Below are 23994 nucleotides of genomic sequence, written 5' to 3'. Positions count from 1 at the left end.
TCTCAGATGGGGGTCTTCATATCTCTCTAACCATCAGTATGAATAAGATTGCCCCCTTTCAGAAATCTGATCCTAGTGTCTCACTCACCTGACACCCTGAGTTGTGACATCTCTTCTCATGGTCTTAAACTCTGAGTGGAACCTAAAATTGTCACTTCCTGGTTCACATGCGTACTTTTTCTCTTTCCAACGGAACATGCACGCTTTGATGGCTGGGAGTATGACTTACACCCCTTTTTATCTCCCATCATGCCTTACATCCAGCCAGGCAAAGGCCCAATTATTGTTGTTAGGTGCCATCGAGTCAGTACCGACTCATAGCGACCTCATGCACAACAGAACAAAACACTGCCCAATCCTGGGTCAACCTCACCCCATTGATGCTGGGTCATCCTCTTTTTCTCTGACCCTTCCCCCGCATTTTAGGTAGCCAATGTCCAAGTTTCCCATCCCTGTCTACTCTGTTTATGGAGGGGGTAGGAATGATCCTTTCTGTAAAGATTTGTTCCCTCTTTTGACCTACTGCATCCATAGGTGTAGGTCAAGTTCATCAAATTGTATCCGATTACTCTTTTTTTTTCCTCTTCTTTCTTCTTCTAGTTGAGCTGTGATCATCCAGTCATTGAAGCCAGGTCGAGTGGGTATTATCTGCAAGTGTGCATATGCCCTCTCTTCTTATCAGCTGGATGCTTCACTCTCCACTCTAGTCCTCTGTGGCCATGTCACTGACTCTGGGCCCAAGAGTCCCAGGTCTTGCCATGCTGCTGGCTAACCAGGTCTCCACCCAGGTTCACAGGAGTCTATTAAACATTGTAGGGCATATCTCACAGCTTCATTGCTGTTTTTCCCTCACTTCCCCTTATTGGTGATGAACGTGGTCACCAATCAGAGCATGTATTCCCCATTGAGTCTTAGTCTTGGAAGGGGGTTTGCCCTGAGGGGACCCAACCACTTGGCTTCATGTATCCTAGGCGAGCAACTTGCTTATTCTTGTAGTGACAGTCGGGCTGCCTATATTGTTTTGTATTTTTCCTGTCGGTCTTTCTTTCAGGAAGTATCTTCTGTTCTTCTAGCCACTCCAGGCTGGTCTACTTGTCCTTTTAAGTGGAAATTTGCCACCTCTGAAGATTCTGGATGTTATTGAGGATTCCACCTATGGTCTTATGTAACGCAGAGGCTCCGCAGGAAGCCTCCTTCACTGAGCACTTTGTAGCCCCATTTTAGGTATTCTAATCAGTTATAGGCAGAAGACGGACTTACAAGCTTTCTATGGTGATATTTCTGGCTATACCTTTCTCTCCTTCTCAAGTGTCTATTTTATAATTGTATGCCACGGAAACCAAGATTCAAAAAACAGCCAAGCATCTTAACATTATTTCTCCCTTTTTCCCTATTCCAACCATGCCTCAATCCCTGTATCCCACAGCCCAGTTTTTCCAAGGTTGTGCATACATCATTATTTACCTCTGTCCCACTTAGTCCATGCAAACCTGCCTAATTGTTTTCTCATCTGCTTTGTGCTTCCATTCCCCTCTTCCTAATTGTATATTGCCCCCCTCCCTAGCACCCAAACTATGCCCAGTTGCATTTTGAGTGCCTTCCAACCTGAGGGGCTCATTTTCCAGCACTATATCTGACAGTATTTCTCTGCTATTCATAAGGTTTTCAGTGACTAAATATTCAGAAGTAGTTCGTCACTCTTTCTTCCTAGTCTGTCTTTGTCTGGAAGCTCATCTGAAACCTGTCCACCAAAGGTGCCCCTGCTGGTATTTAAAATACTGGTGGCACAGCTTTCAGAATCACAGCAACTCACATGCCACCACACTACGACAAACTGACGGACAAGTGGTGGAATTCCGACTCAAAGGGCAGAGCAAAACTGCTCCTTTTGGTTTTCAAGGCTGCGAATCCGTCTGGCAATAGTGATGGTAGTATCTCGTCCAGTTGAAGCCAACTCACAGCAACCCTGCATAGGGTTTCTGAGGCGGCAAATCTTTACAGGAGTATGAAACCTCATCTTACTCCCAAGGAGCAGGTGGTGGGCTTGAACCACTGACATTATGGTTAACAACCCAATGTTTAAACCCCCTACTATGCCATCAGGACTTCTGCCACAAGGTCAGCAGTTCAAACCCACCAGTTGCTCCTCGGAAACCCTATACTGGGTTGCCATGAGTCAGAGCTAACTTGACAGAATTTAACAACAACAACAACAACATGGCAGCAGGGCTCTGTGTTACCTGCACAAGAGCTCCGAAAACAATCTGACTCAGGGTGACCCATGTGTTAAAGAGCAGGACTGCTCCAATGGCGCTTTCTTGGCTGCAATTTTATGGAAGCAGATTTCCAGGCCTTTCTTTCGTGGTGTCTTGGAGTTGAGTTCAAACCACTAACTTTTAGGTTAGTAGATAATCATAAGCCATTTATGCCACACAGTACCTCCAAGAGCCATCCAAAACCCCACCGCCATCAAGCTGATTCTGACTTACAGTGTGTCCCTATGTAAATCTTTACAGCAGCAGACAGTCTCATGTTTTTCCCAAGGAGCTGCTGGTGGGTTTGATTCACTGATCTTGCAGTTAGCATCCTCCCAGTTCTTAATTCACTGTGTCACCAGGATGAAACTATGTTCATCTATGGCCACTCCAGGCTGCAGATGCCTTGGTTATCAAAAACAGCCCCCATTGCTTACACACCTGACTGGAAGGACCCTTTGATTCTTCACCACCGATCCCAGAATGTAACCAATGAATCTTCAACATCTGACCCTAAAAAAGATTCGAAATCCCTACAGCAGGTATACACTGTTTGCTTGCTCTCTTATACTAATAATTCTGTTCGTTAAATTCACACAAGGGAAAGGAAAAAAAAAAAAGATCTTTCAGATGCTTATTTAATGTCTCCATTTTTCTTACAAATAATGCTGTGGTTCTACCAAGCCAATACCCAGCAACGTACCTTAAGATCAAAGTGGGCTATCCGAAGGGAGTGCAGGTAGTAAACACCATTGAGAATTTGTTTGAGAAATTCCGTGGCTTCCTCTTCTGTCAAAGATTCCTTCTCAGCTAAGAAGTCAAACAGCTCACCACCTGCAACGCTGAAAATCAGGAAGTCGGGTTATTGATGGCGATAGTTTCCTATTGATTTGTCCGCTCGTGGGCTACTTCACTGCTCTGGTTCCAGGCAAGAACACAGCATAAAGACAGGCTGAGCCAGCTAAGCATGAGGTCAGCACACATCAGGACTTCTGCACTAAGGAGCATCTATCTATTCTTGAAAACACTTGGAAGCTGAGATGTGATGGGGGAACAAAAACCCTCAATTGTTTAGAATATTTTTATAATGCCTATTTAGAGATGAATTCCTAAGTCACTGACTTTAAGACAAACCAATTTTGTATATGATTTGTGGACTACATATTCCTAGCTACATTAGAGTGCCTGGAAAATTCATCATTCATTTGTTGACTGGCTTTTTAAACCAAAAATGACCAGGTTTATTTGCTTAGTTTTGTGTTTACTTATATACAAAAGTTGTTGGTGTTGTTAGCGACCTTCAGGTTGGCTGGACTCATGTCAACCCATGCACAACTGAACAAAATGCTACCTGGTCCTCTGGCAGCCCCATGACCACTTGTGGACTGGACCAGTGTGAGTCATAAGATTATCAGTGTTTGGTTTTCAGAAGTAGATCACCAGGCCTTTCTTCCCATAGCCTGGAAGCTCCGCTGAAACCCATTCAGCATCATAGCAAGACACAAGCCTTCACTAACGGAAGGGAAGTGACTATGGTATTAGGCTCACTGGCTGGGAACTGAACCTGGGTCTCCTGCTTGGAAGGCAGGGATTCTACCACTGAGCCACCAATGCTTGAGTTATATGTAAATACGTACACATTTACAACGACAACATTCAGTAATGAAGTAAACAAAGAGCTCAACTAAAGAAAAATGAACTTGGGAAAACCTGAAAAGTACACAGCAACTTCAGGATTTCTTTAATCTGTCTCCCTTACCCGACTCTCACATGGGCAGCTTCTGACCCCTGCTGCCCCCCATCTCCCAGCACAGTGCAAGCGTCCCCCTTTTGTTAACAAGTGGAAGAAAGAACAGACTCCCCTCGGAATGCCACGGTGGTGATTAATGGCAAATAACAGGGAACTTTTAATAAGAGTTTTTATAAGTTAATCTTTATCGTGCTTAACCATACATTCACAACATAATAATTAACTGCAATTATGCGCATAACTGCTGTGTTCATTATTTTCTTTCGCAAGACAGCTCCATAAACATTATACCTACTGCATCCACATCCACACAGAGTAAGAAAACTGAGGTCCATGCGATGCAACAATAACAGAAGAGCAATTTTCTTAAAGTGTCACATTCTATCTCCCCACTCTCCAAGTCCAGTTTCTTCTTGATGTGGGTCTCAGGGCCCACTGGCATCTGAATCACTTGGAGTATTTTTTTTAATGATCTGGGACTTGAACCGCTCATGTAGATTACCACAAATACAATGACTATGTCTGGTTACCCTGGAACATTTCTTTTTAAAGATGCAGTCCAAATGTAAAAAGTAGAAGACGAGATCGTGGCTTTTGCAACATCCATACAGTGAACCCCAAGGGTACAGTCATCTTACCATAGAATATGAGTCTTTGGTCACTTTTAGTTTTTTTTTCTGCTACCGCAAGATATACAGCCTTGGAAACACTACACAGGGTTGCTATCGATCAGAACTGACTCAAAGGCACATAACAACAACAATAAAATGCTCCATTTGGTAAAAGTATGGGTTCTGTGCAATTATATTCACAGTTCTTCCTTCTCTATTTTTATAGCCAATTTAATAAAAATGCCACATTAAAATTTTTTGTTGTTTTAATTGCATTCTGTGCCTCACTTCCAGCTTGCTGCAAAAGAGTTTCTAAGAGTGGAGACCAAAGACAGCATTCTGAACAAGCATCCCAGGTGGTTTTTTGTTGGTGGTGTCAGCTGTTGTTGAGCCAGTTCCGACTCCTAGCAACCCTATGTATAATAGAGCGAAACACTGCCTGGCCCTGTGCCATCTTCACGGTCATTGGTGTGCTTGAGCCCATTGCTGTGGACACTGTGCATGTTGAGTAGTTTACAACTAAGGGCACACCTTCCAGCACTCTATCAAACAACAGTCTGTTGCAATCTGTAGGGTTTTCTTTGGCTAATTTTCAGAAGCAAGACTGCCAGGTCTTTCTTTCTAGTCTTAGTCAGAAGCTTGGCTGAAATTTGTCCACTGTAGGTGATGACCCTGGTATTTCAAATACCAGTGGCACAGCTTCCAGCATCACAGCAACACACAAGCCTCGACCAAAAACCCACCTAGTTGGCAGATGAATGGTGGTGATTCTTAGCACACTGAAAATGGAAAACCATTTTTCAAAGTCATAACTTCTAGTGTCTCACTCTGATTTTTAACTTCAGGATGTCTATCAGGAGGCTGAGCTGACTGGGGTCCTTCTTCAGGAGCCTGGAGGATGAAAATGACCCACGTGCCTCCTTCCTGAGCCCTGAGCACCAGTCTCTAGGGCCGATCTGCCAGCCCTGGGGGAATACCAAAGGTTGAGCCCAGCCAGGAAGCAAAGGAGTCTCATCCAAGGGGCAGAGGCCTGCAGGTGTCAGAGACTGGTACCTGGAAATAGACTACCGCCCACTCACACCCTCTGTCTCTGCTCTAGGGAGACACAGGTCTACAGGACCCTCTTGAGCTCGTATCACCACACTGTCCCCTCCACCCAACTCTGGGACGATCCCCCTTTTCTCAGCCCGTGTCTTTCTATTCCTAGTAGGGAGTCCTGGTGTGGTGCTGTAGGCTAATGCACTGGACCACAAGGTCAGTTTGAACCACAAGGTGGGCGGTTCAAATTCACCAGTCACTACTTGAAAAACCTATACCGGATCTCCATGAGTCGGAAACGACTGGACAGCACTTAGCAGCAACAACATTGCTATTAAGAAGCCCTGGTGCAGCAATTAAAATAAGCACTGGACTACTAACTGCAGGTCGGCAGTTCAAACCCATCAACTGTTTCTTGGAAACCTATTTAGGGTTGCTATGAGTTGGAATCAACTGAAAAGCACACAAAAACAATTCCTCTTAAAGAGTCCTGGTGTGACATTATAAGATAAGCACTGGACTACTAGCGACAAGGTCAGTGGTTCAAACCCACCTACTGCTCCTTAGAAACCCTATATAGTGATGCTTGGAGTTGGAACCAACTTGACGGTATTTAACAACAACAGCATTCCTCCAAAAGGAGCTCTGGTGATGCCGGGGATTAGGCATTGGGCTGCTAACTGCAAGGTTACTCCACAGGATAAAGATGAGGCTGTCTGCTCCCATAAAGATTTACAATCTTAGAAACCCTGTACAGGATTGTTATGAGTTGGAATCGACTTGATGCCAGTGGGCTTGGATTTTGGTTTTTACTCCTCTTAAAAGGTCCCTGGTGTGGCACTGTAGGATAAGCACTGGATCTCAAAGTCTGTTTGAATTGCCAGGTCCGTAGTTCAGACTCACCAGCCACTCCTCAGAAACCCTATACAGGGTCACTATGAGTCAAAACTGACTTGATGGCACTTAACCCCACCAACAAAACATCCCCGAATGGCACAAATGGTCTATGCTTAATTATAAATGGAAAGGTTGATGCGGTGAACCCAGTTGGTAGTGCTGTGGAAGGAAGACGACAGTCAGCAGGACACTTCTGTTCTGTGACACTTGAGGTCATCATGCGTCTGAATCGACTCAACAGCAATGCTTATTGTTGTTAAGTGCTGTCGAGTTGATTCTGACCCATAGCGACCCTGTATAAGGTTTCCAAGGAGCAACTGGTGAGCTTGAACTGCTGACCCTGCGATTCAAATGACTTTGCAGTCTGGTGCATTAACCCACAGCGCCACAGCAATAGGTTTTGTTTTTATTAGGAAAGAGGACAGACAAAAGACATCCTTCAGCTATAAAGCCTCAGACAAACCCACTGCAATAGAGCCAATTCTGACTCAGGTGACTGTACATGGACAGAGTGGAACTGGAGGTGCTAAGGGCACATTGCAAGATCGAAGGTTCAAACTCACCAGTCACTCCTCGGAAACGTTTTACAGGGTCGCTATGGAAAAGAACCTATACTTAACAATCTTCTGCAGAGCACCTGGTGAGTTCGAACTGCAAACCTTTCTATTAGGAACCAAGCCCTTAGACACTGCACCACCAAGCCTCCTTCCTTCATCTATACTCCCAAACCCACTGCCATCAAATCAGTTCCAACTCCGAGGCTGTAAATCTTCACGGGAGCACAAAGCCTCATCTTGCTCCCAAAGAGTAGCTGGTGGGTTTGAACTGACAGCTTTGCAGTTAACAGTCCAGTGCTTATCCTACAACATCACCAATAGGTGACGGGGGAGGGAAAAAGTGGAAAATTGTGAACCCAAAGAAAGATGCTACATCACGTTATTTGCTCTTTCCCTGTGTTTGTGTCTTTGCTCTTTAGGACACCACCTTCAGCGTCCCGTGGGAGCAGTTGAGACTGGCATTAAAGATAATACGTGCACATACAGTACCTAGCACGTGGTCAAGGCTCGGTAAGTGGGGGCCAGTGTGCTTCTAAGGGAAGAAACCTCTCAGATCTCCCCAAAGCGGGTTCCCATATGAAAGCCCCCCTCCCTGTCCTGCCTTTCTCCTCCCCTTCAAATGTGTGGATCTTTAGATCTGCACCATTCAGAACTGTGAGAAAATACAATGTGTTCTTTAAAGTCCTTCACGTGTGTTGCACCCTCACAGGTAGCTTAGACACGCGCCAGGGTAAGGGGCCAGTTAAACGGCAGTACCTGGTGGAGGCATGCGCGGGTCCTCCCATAGTCTGCATTTAGACCTCAGGAATGCATGATGGGGTTTCACACCATGGCTGCCTAGGGAGCACGTGGTCCAGCTAGATATTAGAGAGCCCAGTCCCCCTTCACTGGCCAAGGACCCTTTACTTATCTCCTGACTCCCCAAAGAGCCGACATGTACACCAACCCTCCTTCAGCCCAATCGGAAATTGTCCTTCACGTCCAACTTTCTTCTGGGAAGGCAGATGTTTCTGTCATGAACCTCTTTACTTACCAAATCTTTAGTCATCAGTCAAAATAATTAAAACTAAATGATTTCAGCAAAGATTCAGAAACATAGTAAGCTTCACTTAATAATTAACCCCTCATCCACCCCGCATAACTGTAGAGAGAGAAAGTGGCCTGAGGCAATTTTTTACACAGGCCCTTTCTCATGCATGCTAAGTTTAGAAGCAGAATATTAGGTTTAGAAGCTCATGATGGTTACTGTCAAACAATTGGACAACGCTAGCTAGGAGGTAAGTCAAAACCTCAGTTACTTTTACTCTTTGTTCCAAATTTTATATCGTGTTTTAAAGAAGGAAGGTTGATGGAAGGCGAGATGAGCAATCTATGAAGCAAATTTAGAAAGCAAGTCAAACCTCCTTTATTAGGTCTTTGAGTCACTGTTTTAAATTACAGCATTATTATGGAAATTGTGTGAAATGCATGCTAATAAGCATTTACAGTTCTCACCAAAAGAACTGCAGGATTTGACGGTTTCTTTTTTTCCCCCATAGGCTTTCCATGTGCCCATAAAAGCTGTGGGGTCATAACAGAACACAACCAGGACACATCTAAAAGAACAAAGCTTCAAAAGCAAAGTTTGTCTTCAGGGTACCATAAGAGAAATTACTGCAGCCTTCCTATTTCAAATGAAAACACTGTTAAGGGCTCCCAACTGTTCTTAGGAATTGCCAAGAAATAGCAAGACTGGACTGCACCTACCAACAGTAACAAATCAATATTGATTCTGGACCGGGTCTGATCTTAACCTAACTTGAAGGAGACTAGTGGCTGACCAATTTCAGGGTAAACATGATTGTTAAATTAGGGCTGGATTTCCCTGTTTGTAGTGTCCAGGTGTGGTGTTGTAGGATAAATACTGAAAAACCAAACCGAAAGGTTGGCAGTTCAAACTCCCCAGCCGCTCCTTAGAAACCCTATACAGGGTCGCTATGAGTCGGAACTATGAGAAATTCTCAAGGTGGCCCATCTTGAGGAATAAACGGCTCATGAGATTGCAAGGCCACCCAGACATAGATTGTCAATTCACATCCAGAGATGTGTAAGCAGGATGACTAGGGGGAAGGGAGGAAAGAAATCTGTTCTGGGACTAGAAACTTCAAATAAGAATACAGTCATTAAGACCATGGGCACGCCATTTTGGCTTCTCTGGGGGAGGTCAAGAATTGCAAATGGAGAACTGGAGGAGGGACTTTTTCCAGACAGGAGAATAAAACTGTTTGTGGGCCAGCCATGCTGCATGCCCTGGGTCTACTGGTTTGGGTGCCCAATTTTGCAAAATTGAATACAGAAAACCACACTCTCGCTAAAATAAGTAGAGATTGGACTATTTGTTGATATCAACAATGTTTCTCACAGAACCGCCTATACAGCACTTTTTTTTTTCTTGTAAACATTTATTTTTTTATTTTAAGTTTACATTGTGGATTATGTGATATAGTTTACATGGGAGAATATTAGCTTTACATTCAGCCTATCTTATTTTGTTTCATTGCAATGATTACAGTTCCCTACATGCATCATCAAACAGCCAAAGGGCACAGGCTGCTAGCTGTCAGCACACAGCCCCTCTCCCTCCCAGAGTCCAGAGTCCCCAGCCGCTCTATCTCTCTAAGATCATCATCTCTACCTCCATCTCTGGCATCACTGCTTCTCCGGGTAGGATCCTGCACTCCACTCTTCTCCCTTGATGGTCCCAGGGTCCTCCAGTCCTGAACTGCAAGATCAGCCACTCCCCTCTTTTTGTTACAAAAGGCTAGACAGCACTGTAACAACCAAAGTTGTTGGCTTAAAATTGAAAATGCGAAACCATGTGAGATACCAGTGTCAGTTCCCAATGTCAACTACAGCATCAGTGGAAATTCTCCACTCTTCTTGCACCAACTTCCAGTCACAGTTTCTTCATTTATCAAGGTTGAAGGTCTTCCCTCTCTGGGTTCATCATTAAGTCTTTATGTCCTTCCTTAATAATGTTCAATCCATCTAAAACTGTTATTTAAAGTGGGGCAACATTCCATAAACTTTGCAAAACTTCAATGATTTGGGATGAGGTCCACTTGAGTTTTGCTACAAATTTGATATTAGCTCTGACCTTAAAATTGTTGTTTTCCTGTAGCACACACACACAAATCCCATTTTTGAAGACACCGTGACGAGAGTAAGATAACTACATTACTGAGGAACTTCTCTGAAGCCATTTCTTGATCGCAATGCCTTGTTTAAGCACGGTTTATTTGGAATCAATCTGCGCATGTGTGAAGTGGAGCTAGAGTAGCAATACTCACAACTTAACTTTATAATCGTGAGACAGATGCAGTCATCGCTCAGAGCTGCAATCAAAATATTACACAATGGCTAAAGCAAATCAGGAAGGAAGTAATGGAGGAGAAGGCTTGTTAACCACTGGTGCTTTTTGTTTGGTTTTGTTTTTAGTTTTGCTTTGGAATCAGAAGACTTTTGGTGAGAGAGAAATAATTTTTTCTCACCCAAAATAAGTTTTCAGGTTTAAGCAAAATCCAAGCATTTTGAGATGTTTCGTCCCTGAAATATAACTATTCTGGTAGAAAGCCCCTGGGTGGTATAATTAGTAATATAAAAGTTTTGAGCCCACTGAGAGGTGCCTTGGAAGAATGGTCTGGCAGTCTACTTCCAAAAAGTCAGCCATTGAAAATGCAAGGGAGTGCAGTTCTACTGTGGCACACGTGGGGTGCCATGAATTGGAGCTGATCACGGTTAACTGGTTAACTGGTTATTCTAGTGTACCCAGCCACTTCCTGGCTTTGCCTCTAATAAAACAAAACAAAAAGCCAAACTCATTGCTGTTTAGTGTTGAGATTCTGTGACTCTATAGGAAGGTTAAGGAGCTCTGGTAGCATAGTGGTTACGAATCAGTCTGTGAACCTTAAGGTTATCAGTTCAAAACTACCAACTGTTCCGCAGGAGAAAGATGAGGTTTTCTACTCCCGTAAAGATTTACTGCCTTGGAAACCCTGTACAGGGTCACTATGAGTCGGGACCGACTCCACAGCACATAACCACCATAGGAAGGTTGGTGGTCCAAACCCACCAGCCATTCCTTGGAAACCCTATGTAGTGTAGCTATGAATCAGAACGGACTTGATGGAATTTAACAGTAACAACCAGATAGGACAGATTGGAATTGTCCCCATACAGTTTCCAAGGTTGTTCATCTCTAAGGAAGCAAATTGCCTTATGTTTCACCTACAGAGCAGCCAATGGGTTCAGATACCTGATCTTTTAGTTTGACACTGAGCACTGAATCACCGCATCACTCAGGCTCCTATCAAGCTTCCAAAGATGGTGTCCTTACTGAGGCAGAAGGCCCCCAATAAACCCAAACCTTACAATCAATGCTCTATTATCATCATTAAGTGCTGAGTGCTCATTCAGGGCTTCCCATTCTAATTCTAACTCCTTGGGTACCTTGGGGCCTTGCTCAGCAGGTTGATGCTGAGGAACAGGAAAGGGGAGAGAAAACACTATACATTTACTTTTTCTTTTGCTTAACAGGTGTCAACGTAAGGTCAGAAGAGGAGAGCTCCTGGCAGACTGAGCGCACTATTATATGCTCCAAAAATCAAATCAATACCATACTCTATGCTCCAAAATCAAATCAATACCATAACACCTTCTCTGAATTAGCCCCACCTCTTTTTAATCCAAAAATGCAAGCTCTATCTGAAAATCCATTTTTACTTCAAAAATCAAGTTCAAGTCACAACTTGAAAGGAGTTATGGGGATCCTCACATAAAAGCATGCCTGTTACTCAGAATTCCTGGTGGAAGTGAGCTCTCTCATTTTACCCAGAGGAGCCTTTGGAGGTTCTAGAACAAAATCCCTTAGGGAAGAATGGTGTGCTCAGTGATTAAAGAGTATTAGAGGAAGGTGTCCTGGGTCGGAACTGACTCGACGGCACTTCACAACAAACAACAACAATCCTGGGTTGACATCTGGACTCTTGCTTTGTGACCTCTGACTGGTGAAGTTGCTTTGTGAGCCTCAATATCTTTGTCTATGGATTGCGGATGTTTACCTGCTGTTCATCCTTATTATTAACAGAGATAACGATATGACTAAGGAGCTGAGTGTATGGCACAGATAAGAGCCAATACATGGTGTGGTATAGTGAATTATTTAATAATGTCTTTTGCAGCCATAGTCTCTAACTCCCACCAAACAATGTTCCTGCCCTGCTGGATACGGGTAAGAGAAGGAGGAAGAAGATACTGATAGGATGACAAGAGGCAGTTGTGGATATTAACAGAGTTCACTGTAAAAACTTGAAACTCTAGGAAGTGTATAAAAGGAACCATTTCAGGATCTCACTGTCATCAAAGCAGAGTCAGGAGTGGAGTGTGTCATCTGGATTCTGAGATCCTCAACCCAGGAACAGACAGCTGTGACAAACTCAGGACAGAAAACTGACACTGGAGGAGTGGCAGAGAAGCAGCAGCAGCAGAACCAAGAGCCAGAGCACAAGGCAGAGCAGTGAGCTTCCCAGCCCCTGGAGGAAGTCAAGTGGAGTGAGTCTGGGCAGGAAGCTCGCTTGTAGACTGCAGCGCCTCCAGACACTTAAGTGGGGGAGCTCGGTTTACTGACCCACAGAGCGCCTTCAGGCTGAGTGGTGTGTCCTGTAGGCATTTATCAGTAGCTGACTGGAACATTTTCCTGATCTGTACTGTAAACTGTTCTACTTCCCTAATATACCTCATAATTGTGAGTATCATCTTTGCATTCTGTGCAGACATTGCAACGGATTAATGAACCCGGCTGAGTAGTAGTGAGGCTGTGGGAGGAATGGCTGTGTCCACATACTGTGTCCACATGGTCACTCCTATCGGTTCTCCTGGCTGCCATTCTTGACCTTAACTCTTCTTAGTCTTAAATTAGACCTTAACTCCTCTTAAATCCACTGAGCCACAATCCCTGGGTGAGAAACTCCTGCAAGTTACTCAGTGTGTGCACCTTTCACACAGATGCTAGGTTTACAGCATGGGATTCTGATGTGACTGTTACGTTAAATACCTGTTTCTGAATCTCTCTCTTGGGTATGGACTCTGGATAACACTTAAGCAATCCCTGGAAGGTACACAGAGGTAAGGCTGACAAAATCATCTGATTCTCCTGCAATCCAGATTTCTGGGTTCCTGGAAGTGGGGTGGCCCTCCCAGGCAATCCACACTGAGGTGTCTTTTGGAACCTTGAGGGATCTAGTTCCCTGGAGTCACCTCCAGACCCACTAAAGCAGCTTGGTGGAGAACGCCTGGCCATAGGCGTTCTCCACCATGTAAGGTGACTATTTTCCTGTTGTCATTCCTAGCCCTGAGTAAAGTCTATTTTTTAATGTTTCAATCCAGTCTTAACTGTGTAACATGAAATTATGAGAAAAAAGTGCATTCTTGCAAGAGTGTTTAAGGTCCTGAAGCCAGGAGGAAGGTACCAGAAGTGATTAGAGAGAGATTCCTGAAGGGGAAATTCATCTCATGGCCAGCCAAGAGCCAAGGGGACCACATGTAGAAACCAACCCCTCCTAATGTGGAAGGCTTTGTTTTGGAAAATTATCTCTGTGCTTCAGAAAGCAGGAACTCCGAGATCTGACTAGAGACTGCTAGGATATGCATATCCTGGAGTGTCTGTCTGTCACGTGCCCTACGTTTTGATGCAATTCCTTAAGAAAATTAATACAACAACCCATATAACCTGTTTCCACTGTTCCCTCTTCCCAAAGTGTTCCGGTGACACTGCCCGATTTCATTTGTATCTACTCACAATAAATATCTTCTGTTACACTAATTTTGGTGTTCCTCTATAGGATAAGCACTGGATTATTAACCGCAAGGTTGGCAGTTCAAACCCAATAGCTACTCCTTGAAGACCCTATACAGGGTTGTTGTGAGTTGGAACCAATTCCATGGCGTAACAAAGCTAAGCATTTAGATTTTTGACAACTGGAAGTTGGAGTCCACACAGAGGTGCCGCAGAACAAAGGTCTGGTGATCTACTTCCGAAAAATCAGTTACCAAAAACCCTATGGTGCACAATTCTACTCTGACACAAGTTAGAATTGCCTAGACAGTTACTGGTTACTGATAGGTGTGTTTGTGAGCAGTCACAGGGCAATGAGCAAAGGAGGGTCGTGATAGGGGAAAGCACACCGGGTCTGAGTCGGGGGGGGGAATGTGCTTGTAAGTTCAACTCAAATAAGAAACCTGCATTTTATAAGCAAGATCATCCATGTAAGGTGACTATTTTCCTGTTGTCATTCCTAGCCCTGAGTAAAGTCTATTTTTTTAATGTTTCAATCCAGTCTTAACTGTGTAACATGAAATTATGAGAAAAAAATGCATTCTTGTAAGAGTGTTTAAGGTCCTGAAGCCAGGAGAAAGGTACCAGAAGTGATTAGAGAGAGATTCCTGAAGGGGAAATTCATCTCATGGCCAGCCAAGAGCCAAGGGGACCACATGTAGATACCAACCCCTCCTAATATGGAAGGCTCCTGGAAGTGATGGCAGTTCCTCTTACTGACCTTTGGTCTTTTAAAAGTATTATACCAGTAATTCAAAAATATATTCTCTTTTTTAAAAAACCTAAAAGATCCAGAAGTAAAACGAAAGTGTCTTTTGATCATCTATTTACCCTCCTCTCCAGATAAAGCACTGGATGGCAAAGTCTATTTGAACCTCAAAATCAGTGATTCAAACTCATCAGCTGCTCTTTGGAAACCCTACACAGGTTTGCGATGAGCTGAAACTGACTTAAAGGCACTAACAACAATAACAACAACTAGACATTATACAGGAGACTGGATAGTGCAAGCAGTTCGTGATAGGCTACTAAACTCAAGATGGGCGGTTTGAATCCAATCAGAGGTACCGCAGAAGAAAGATCTGGCAAACTGCTGCTATAGAGATGACAGACAAGAAAACCCTATGGAGCAGTTCTACTACTGTGTAACATGAGTCAGAATCAACTCAATGGCAGTGGGGGTTTCAAACATTATAGTGGGCGAGCTGGTTGTTCGGCAGTTACCAGCATACCGCTAACCTCTAGTGTCCCGGCACAGCCATCTGCCTACAGAGCCTTCAGTGTTAAGGCTGACATCACCTCTGGTCACTAGCAAACACAAGACCCAATTCTGACCTTAAGACAGAAGCCAACACACTTTCTTGCAAAGGCCACTGGAGACGAGACAGTCTTTTTTTTGCAACAATTCAGTTCTACTATTGTGTATTTTTCTTGCTTTTTTCTTCAACCATTGGAAAAACGTGAAAACTCTTTTGTTTTCTTGAGGACTAAACCAGCATTCCGCGGGAGAAAGATAATAAGACTTTCTGCTCCTGTAAAGATTTGTAGCCTCGGAAACCCTGTGTAGGGTCACTATGAGCTGGAACCGACTCCACAGTACTTAACAACAACAACATCCATAACAAAGGAGCTCTGGTAGCATAGTGGTTATGAGTCAGACTGCCAGCTGTTCCCCAAGAGAAAGATGAGGTTTTCCACTCCCATAAAGATTTACAGCCTTGGGAACCCTTACAAGATGGCTATGAGTTGGAACCGACTCCACGGTACTTAACAACAACAACAACAACATACATAACAAGGAGCCCTGGTGGTAACAACGGTGACGTGCTTGACTGCCAATGGTGGTTCCAATCTACCCAGCAGTCTTTCAGGAGGAAAAAACAGGTGATCTGCTTCCGTAAAGATTGTTGTTAAGTGCCAGAGTCAGTTCCGACTCACAGGGACTTTGTATAGAGTTTCTGAGGAGTGCCTGGTAGGTTTGAACCACTGACCTTGTGGTTGGCAATCCAGTGCTTATCTACACCAGGACTCCCTGTAAATATTAGAATCTAAAACATCATCCTATGGGCAGCTCTACTCTGTCACATGGGTTTATTATGAGTTTTGGAAGCCACAAGAAGGCATCCAACAACATACATAAACATGAGGCAGATTTTGGTCCACAAGCTGTACTTTGCCATTCCCTGTTCGCTTATCATATAGATCACAAAATACAAGCAACTAAGTGACCATGCTTACCATATCCAAAGATGGGTCTTTTTTTCTCAATATAGGGTTCTAACTGGGTTACCTGTAAAGTCAATTCCAAATACAATGGTTTAGGGACTGCTTTGTTGTTGTGAAATGCCATCAAGTCAGATCTGACTCATAGTGACCCTGTATAGGGTTTCCAAGCCTGTAAATCTTTATGGGAGCAGAAAGCCTCATTGTTTTTCCACAACAGTACTTGCCTATTGTTTTTGTTGGTAAGGGTTGTTGAATTGGTAGTGACCCAATATAGGGTTTCTGTCGACCTTGTGTTCAGCAGTCCAGTGCTTATCCCACAGCGCCATACCAAGTCTCCTATGTTGTTGCTGTTAAGTGCCACCAAGTCAGTTCTGGCTCATAACAACCCTGCAGAGGGTTTCTAAGGAGTGGCTGGTGGGTTTGAACTGTTGACCTTGCGGTCCAGTGCTTACCCTATAATAGCACCACACCAGGACTCCTATTGTTGTTGTTGTGAAGTGCCATTGAGTAGGTTCTGACTCATGACCCTGTATAGGGGTTCCAAGAAGCAGCTGGTGAGTCTGAGAACTTTGGTGTGCTGCTGTTAGAGAAACGCAGTTCAAACAAATCAGCCACTCCTTAGAAACCCTATACTGGGTTGCTATAGGTCAGAACTGACTCAACAGCTCTTAATAATAACCAACAGGTCCAGAAAATAGCAGGAAAATGTACAGAAACTTGGACTGCTATCAGTCAGGTGTTTGATTAACTCAGGAGTGTCAAAGGACCTAGAAGAAGGCAGAGCACTAGGGACACAGACCCTATTCTGTCCACTTGGTACTCTCTGTGTTTCAGGGCAAGGAATTTAACCTTTCTGGACCTATGGTTGAAGTCAGATGGTTGCAAATTGTTTGACATCTTTGCAGTTGAGAGCTGTGGTATCTCTCTCTTCACCTTGAATCGGAACAGGCTCTGTGCCTGGATCAATAGAACAGGACAAAAGAGATGCCATTATTCTCCAGGCCCAAGCTTTATGAATCTTGGCAGCATATACCTCCTGTTCTTGGACTATGTGCCTTGGGAACTTGTTGCCATGCTGTGGAGAAGTCCAAGCAGCGCCATATTGGAATTGGAAGTTGCTGTTAGAGTTGAGGTGCCCCAGCTGGTGCTGTGAGGAGCAGAGAACCTGCTGGGCCCTGCCCAATGTAGATTTGTGATCATGATAAGTAATTATTTGCATTTAAGTCACTAAACTTTGCAGTGGTTTCTCAGGCAGCAATAGATTCAGAAAACAGTGCCTCCAAATTCTGTCTACTTTGGTCTTGCAAAATTTAAACGCCATGATGTATACAATGTGCTTAGCTCGATGTGTGGCACACAAAAACACTCAGTTAAAGGACATGATGATAATTTGTGAAAAGCAAAGCTGCTTGAGGTCCCTTCTGGCGATGGGGGAAAGTGTGATGTCACACCTTAAGTCCTCATATCTCCTTAGGCCGAGATTTCTAAACTGATTGACTTTTTTGGTGGTGTCTTCACTAAATGAGATAAAATGAAAAGCTCTCAACACCGAGTATGGTGTGTGGTAGTTGCTCGCTGTCCTTTGATGCCCAGAAATGTTCACAAAAGCCTCTGGCTTGTCTCACACCTCCACCCCAGTCTATACCCTAACTCTCCTCAAGTGGCTCTGCCTTAGCCTCAGCTTCTTCAAGAATGAGCCAACAGACAAATCTCAGTTCCTTTGTGTCCAAGTTGGTATGGTACCTTCAACGAATCTAGAAGGACACTATTGTTGTTGTTGTTATGTTCTGTCCTGTCTGTCGAACTCAGAGCAACCCTGTATAGGGTTTCTGAGGCTGTCAATCTTTGCAGGAAGAGAAAGCCTCATGTTTCTCCTGCAGAGTGGTTGGTAAGCTCAAACCACCGAGCTTGTGGTTCACAGTCCAGCACTCCCCATTGTTGAGTGTTGTCAAGTCAGTTCTGTTCCAGAGAGACCCTGTCTAGGGTTTCCAAGGAGTGGCTGATGGGTTTAACTGCTGCCATTAGCTTCCAACAAATCAGTCCCGGAGCCATGTTAACTCCAGGCACAAGAGAACAAATGCTTCCGATTCCTGTGCCATCCATGTGACTGTTGGGATCCAGAAGGCTTTCACTGCCTGGCTTTCAGAAGTAGATCACCAGGCCTTTCTTCCTATTCTGTTGTCCTATGAATCATGTTTGTCATCATAGCAACACACAAGAGGACAGGGTGGGGGCTGCACATGAGGTGCACTGGACGGGGGATCTAATCCTATCTCCTGCATGGAAAAGTTCTGCCAGGAAACTACCACTGCCACCCTATGTTAATGACACCAACCCAAAAGAAACGGAGACCTGGTTTATATACTGTTAGGGATGTGTGTTCTATGCATGGGGTTCAAATGTGTTAATTCTGCCAGCTGTGGCAAGAAACCTGTCTTGCAAGAAGACACAAATCTGAAGATAATTTGGGCCACCTCCCTACCCCCCTCCCCACCCCACAAAAAACAAAACGCCTTGCATCAAAGTCACAGAGAGATAGTCTGTGAAGCTGGCTGAAAGTACGGCTTCTGCAGCAAAACGAAGATTTGAAAATCATCACTCTCATTCATGAACGAAAGAGCCGAGTCATGCCTTTGTTTCTCCATCCAAGATGGAAATAGAATGCTAGATTGGTAGGATGAATGAACACGCATCATGATCTATCAATGCCAGCAAGCACACCGCACTCTGGGGTCAGACCACATAACTCAGCTGTTAATAAAGTATCAGTAACTGCCGATAAAGCACAATCTGCAAATATACTTTCAAGTCCAAGTATGATGAGAGAGGATTATCCAAGTCCATTGGTAAAATGATGGCAAGCGCACGTTCAGGCAAATGACCAGCAGCCTCATGCTGAAACAGACTTATAAACAGGAAGATGCAGCTCTCAGCTTGACACAGCACTTGGGGGGGGAGGGGAATTCATTGTTTTTAAAATTGAGGAAGTATTATATGGAATGTAGGAGTCCCTGAGTTGTTCAAGAAGGTCCTGGGTAGTGTAAACAGTTTGTGCTAGCTTAATAACCTAAAGGTGGGTGTTTCAAATTCACTCAGTAGCACCACAGAAGAAAGACCTGGAGACTTATGGTCGTTTTCTTATACTTGGCAGCCAAGAAAGCCCTACTGAGGAGTTCTACTCTCTAACACAGGGGCTGCCATGAGTTGGCATCGACTCAGTGGTAATTGGATTGGTTTGATTTTATTGGTGCAAATAGGTCCTGGTGTGGCATTGCAGCTATTCAAACCCACCAGCCCCTCCTCAGAAAACCTATACAGAGTAGCGGGATTGGCTCTGTGGCACTTACCAACAACAAATAGTTAATGCACTTAGCCGCTAACCAAAAAACTTGGAGGTTCAGGTCCACCCAAGTGTGTCTCAGAAAAAAGGCCTGATGAATTACTTTCAAAAAGTCAGTCATGAAAACCCTTAAAGAGCACAAGTCTACTCTGATACACATGGGGCACCATGACTCAGCACCAATTGGCAGGATATGAAATGTAAGGAGGCCATTATAAAACAATCCCACAAACCCAAAATTTGCGTGTGCTTCTCTCCTCTTTTTAAGGTAACAGAACCCACTTTACCTTCTCTTTCCACTGAATAGCTCTTGTCTGCAGTTCTTGAAAATGTATTATTGGTTCTGAAACATGTTTTGTAAAAGAGAACTCTCTGGAGAAGAGAAATGATGGTTCTTTTGTGATGAAAGCCCGATGCCCAAGCAATGGGGTGAAACGTTACACCCTGTGGGACAGCTCTGTAGGTGACCATGGCACCTACAGTGATTAACGCAAACCACAGCCCTCCCACTCCCAATTCTGAGCATTCGCTCACTGTCTGATTCCTTGCTTGCATTTCATTTCCATAGAGAAGTGGGAGGGATGGCTGATGGGAGAGAGAAATGCATGGAGGAGGTAGCATTTAAAAAAAGTCAAATTTGTTAAGAGCTCCCAGAAATGAAAACCAGAGTCTACCAACAATTCAGTAGGGAAACGAGGAGAAACAATTCAGTAGGGAAACCAGGAGAAACAATTCAGGAGGGAAACCAGGAGAAAAGCTTAACAGGGGGCTCAATGTGCTTCCCAAATAATTCCATCAGCCCAACAGCTGCTCCAATCTACAGAGGGCATTTTGAGTCATGGCCACACCACGAGTGTCCGAATAGAACTGTGCTCCCTACAGCTTTCAATGGCTGGTCTTTCAGAAGTCCATCACCAGGCAGTTCCACTGCGACATGCACTCACTATGAGCTGAAATAGAGTCAATGGCACACAACAACAGGAAACGCTACTACTCGATGCAGGTGGCCCTAGGGATGGATGCACTCTTGGTGAGGCTGGTTCAGGTAAGAAGCCTGGTAGAAAATACATGATCTTCCGGGGTGCAGGATCCTAGAGTTCAATGGTTGAGATTTCCAAATGGGTTACAACCCACCCTCACATGTCTGGATGGGTCCCTGAGTGGCTAGACCGAGAACATGGTTGTCTCCAGCCACAAAGCGTGGCAACAATGGTGAGGTTGGTCCAGGATCGGGCAGTGTTTCGTTCTGCTGTGCACAGGGTTGCTATGAGTCGGCACCGACTTGATGGCACCTAACAATAACAGCAAAGTCTCCAAACAAAGGATCATGGCCAGTAAGTATGACAATGATGTGAAAGGGGCTGAGAAGCATCACTAAAGGCAAGATGGTCGATGGAGGTGGGTAGGACAGTAGGAAAAGGCTGGGGAGACAAATTCTAGCTTCACCTTCACACTGGTCCCAGCAGATACTGACTTAAGGGAACTAACCATATAAAGTACAATAAGAAACTAAACAGCCAGACTGACCAAGCATATGCAAGGCTCTTTTTACTTTCATGGCTGCAATCCAAGCTTTGGAGACCCACAGAAATAATTAGGCCAATCGAAAGTGGGGCACTCTTCAGACTGGGTAATTATAACTGGCACTAGAACAAAAGGCAAGTGGGAAGTAAACCAAGCTGGGGCAGCCATAGATGAAGTTTATTCCAAAATCAATCTGTCTCGTCTAGGTGAAAACAAGGCAAGTCTATTATTATCCAGGGGAAGCACAGGGACCCATCCTAGTCCTAGACTGGGTTTTCTCTCCAAAGATCCAGCCAAAAGGGCTAAAATGCAAGCTGCTGGATGTTGTTAATGACCAGCAGCCCATCAGATAGGGGACACTAGCCAATCCCATGAGTGATGCCCATTCTTCAGCCACCCCAGAGTGGTAGCAAAGCTGCGATTCAAAATGGACAGCGAGTAGGATGCCCTTCCCATGTGAGGCTAGATTTGAAGAGGAAGGAGATTTGGAGGAGGGAGAGATGGAAATGTTGAAAAAAGTTGGACTCAGCAGGTGGTGAAGTTGTCAGAACACTGGTCGTCTCAGCTTTTCCCTTTAGAGCTTTAAAATGATCTGAAAAAGGACTGCGAGTCAAAGAAGAAAATGGAGCAATTACATATCACTTCCTATCTCCATGGCAACCCCTTCCCATTGTATCCATCAAACACATGGATGCCAAGGAGACTTAAGACAACTCCCGTCCCTTCAGAGATGGATGCAGCATCCAAGGGATAGGAAAGGCAGGAGGGCACAGCTGTCCTGCTGGGCAATGAAAAGCTAACACCTGCCGAAGAGCCAAGGCTTCCACTCTTGTCTTCCTTGTTTCCACCTCCCCATGCCAATAAAGTTTTTAGAAAACAGGGTCATATTTCAAAAAATTTTACTTCTCTTTTAAGAAACTGTGATAGGCACACAGTCTTGGATAAAGGAGAGCATGAAATAAAAAGGGTCCGAACGACAAACTGTTCAGTCTCCAGGCCTGGATGGACGGTGATAGGGGTGTAACTCAGTCACACACAGCATCTGTGTTGAAGTATCAAATGGACTAGCAAGCCAAGAGAAATCCCTTTGAACCCTGATCCAAACTCCATCCTTCTCCATCAGTTCTAGGTCCACAGAAGCTGTTTTAAGGAGAAAAATCAACAGACCCCAAGTCAATTCACTTCCAATTTTGTTTGGCCAACAGGAAGGAAAGTGAGTCCAACCCTGTGTCCTCCCTGCCAGGTGGCCATAGGCTGGCAGAATCCGACTCTGGAAGGATCAGCTCCTATCGGCTGTGCTCTTTATAAAACTCATTTTTCCAGTGTTGCCCAAGCCTCTCCCTTTCCTTACCCCTCAGGCAAACATGAAGGAGTTCTGTTTTACCCCTCAGGCAAACATGAAGGAGTTCTGTTTTACCCCTCAGGCAAACATGAAGGAGTTCTGTTTTCGTAACATAGTGGTTAAGAGTCAGGCTGTTAACCTTAAGTTCAGCAGTTCGAAACTTGCAGCCGTCATTCCATGGAAGAAAGATGAAGCTTTCTCCTCCTGTAAAGATTTACAGCCTCAGAAACCCTATGCAGGGTAGCTGTGTGTCATAACTGGATCCATGGCACACGACCACCACCAGACTAACGTGTGGTGAAAACCAGTTGCTGTTAAGTGGGCACTGACTCATGGAGACCCCACGTGTGTCAGCAGAACTGTGCTCTGTAAGGTTTTCAATGGTTGGTTTTTTTGGAAGTAGGTTGCCAGGCCTTTATTCAAAGGTACCTCTGGGTGGACCTAAATTCCCAGCCTTTCAGTTCGCAGGTGAGCACCTTGATTACTAGTTCTAAGGTGCTTCTCCAACATACTGTTTTCCTTCCACACTGCACATCACATCTTTATGAACAGTTCTTTCATTTGTTGCTGCTGTTGTGTTAAGTGTTAGCAAGTAGGTTTCAACTCCTAGCAATCCTATATAGGGCTTCTGAGGCTGCAAATCTTTGTGGGAGCAGAAAGCTTCATCCTTCTCCCACAGAGCAGCCGGTGGGCTTGAAGTGCCAACCTTGTGGTTCCCAGTCCAGTGATTATCCTACAGAGCCACTGCACTCCCATCCCTTTATTTAAGGCTCTTCAACTCCCTGTTGGTGTGTGTCATCGGTTACTTAATGGGATTCAGATTCAAGTAATAACACTCAAGGTTGTCTTTTTTATTCTGCAGGATATCTGATGGAGAAGTTTCCAAAAGCTCAGGCAAACAGATCAATACTTCACAAAGAGGAGGAACACATTTGTCAATGTCAGCTTACTGGCTCTTGAGCTACACATAACTCAGACACAGCATCACACCTTCTTCTTGGTCTATTTGAACTTTACAAACACATATTTTTAATTAGGTCAAGCACAGTCTTAAGGGCTGTGGGTACCAAAATGAAATGCAGTCTTTCCCTCAAAGAGAAATAGATGTGCACACCGGGGCCCCCATACAGCCATCTCAGCTTGGAGCTTCATGATTCCCACAGTTGTAATCTAGACCAGGCTGGCCCTCCCCCAACTCTGTGGGAATGCTAAGAAAGGAAGTGAAAGGGAAGCATGGTGGGCCCAGAACTGGCACTGGAGAAACAGCCAGGAAGGGGGGAGGGGGAGGAGAGTCCACAAAGTCTAGGGTGGTTTTCAAAAGCTTCTTTCTGGTTCATTTATTTGAAACTGAGGAGCAGCAAATGTGGACTCCTGGTGTGGCTCTGTAGGATAAGCACTAGACTACAAACGTCAAGGTCGGCAGTTCAAACCCACTAGCTCCTCCTTGGAAAAGCTCTACAGGGTCATTATGAATTAGAATCAACTTGATGGCATTTGACAACAAATGTGGTTCAGGAACGCCTGACAGGAGAGCACTACTGCCTGAGTTATTGTTGTGGTTGTGTGCCGTGGAGTCGGTTCTG

The 23994-nt window shown here is 44.5% G+C and overlaps 1 protein-coding gene across 1 annotated transcript in view; it reads right to left on the bottom strand.

Moving 5' to 3' along the window:
• The window catches only part of DAPK1 (death-associated protein kinase 1), a 274182-nt gene that overhangs the window by 72620 nt on the left and 177568 nt on the right, over positions 1-23994 (bottom strand). Inside the window, exon 3 of the mRNA XM_006867630.1 lies at positions 2959-3097. Coding sequence (XP_006867692.1) covers positions 2959-3097 — 139 coding nt within the window. The remainder of the gene's footprint in view (positions 1-2958; positions 3098-23994) is intronic.

This window comes from Chrysochloris asiatica, unplaced genomic scaffold (assembly GCF_000296735.1).
Source record: "Chrysochloris asiatica unplaced genomic scaffold, ChrAsi1.0 scaffold00107, whole genome shotgun sequence".
Lineage (NCBI taxonomy): Eukaryota > Metazoa > Chordata > Mammalia > Afrosoricida > Chrysochloridae > Chrysochloris > Chrysochloris asiatica.
This window is presented reverse-complemented; position numbering and strand designations above follow the sequence as displayed.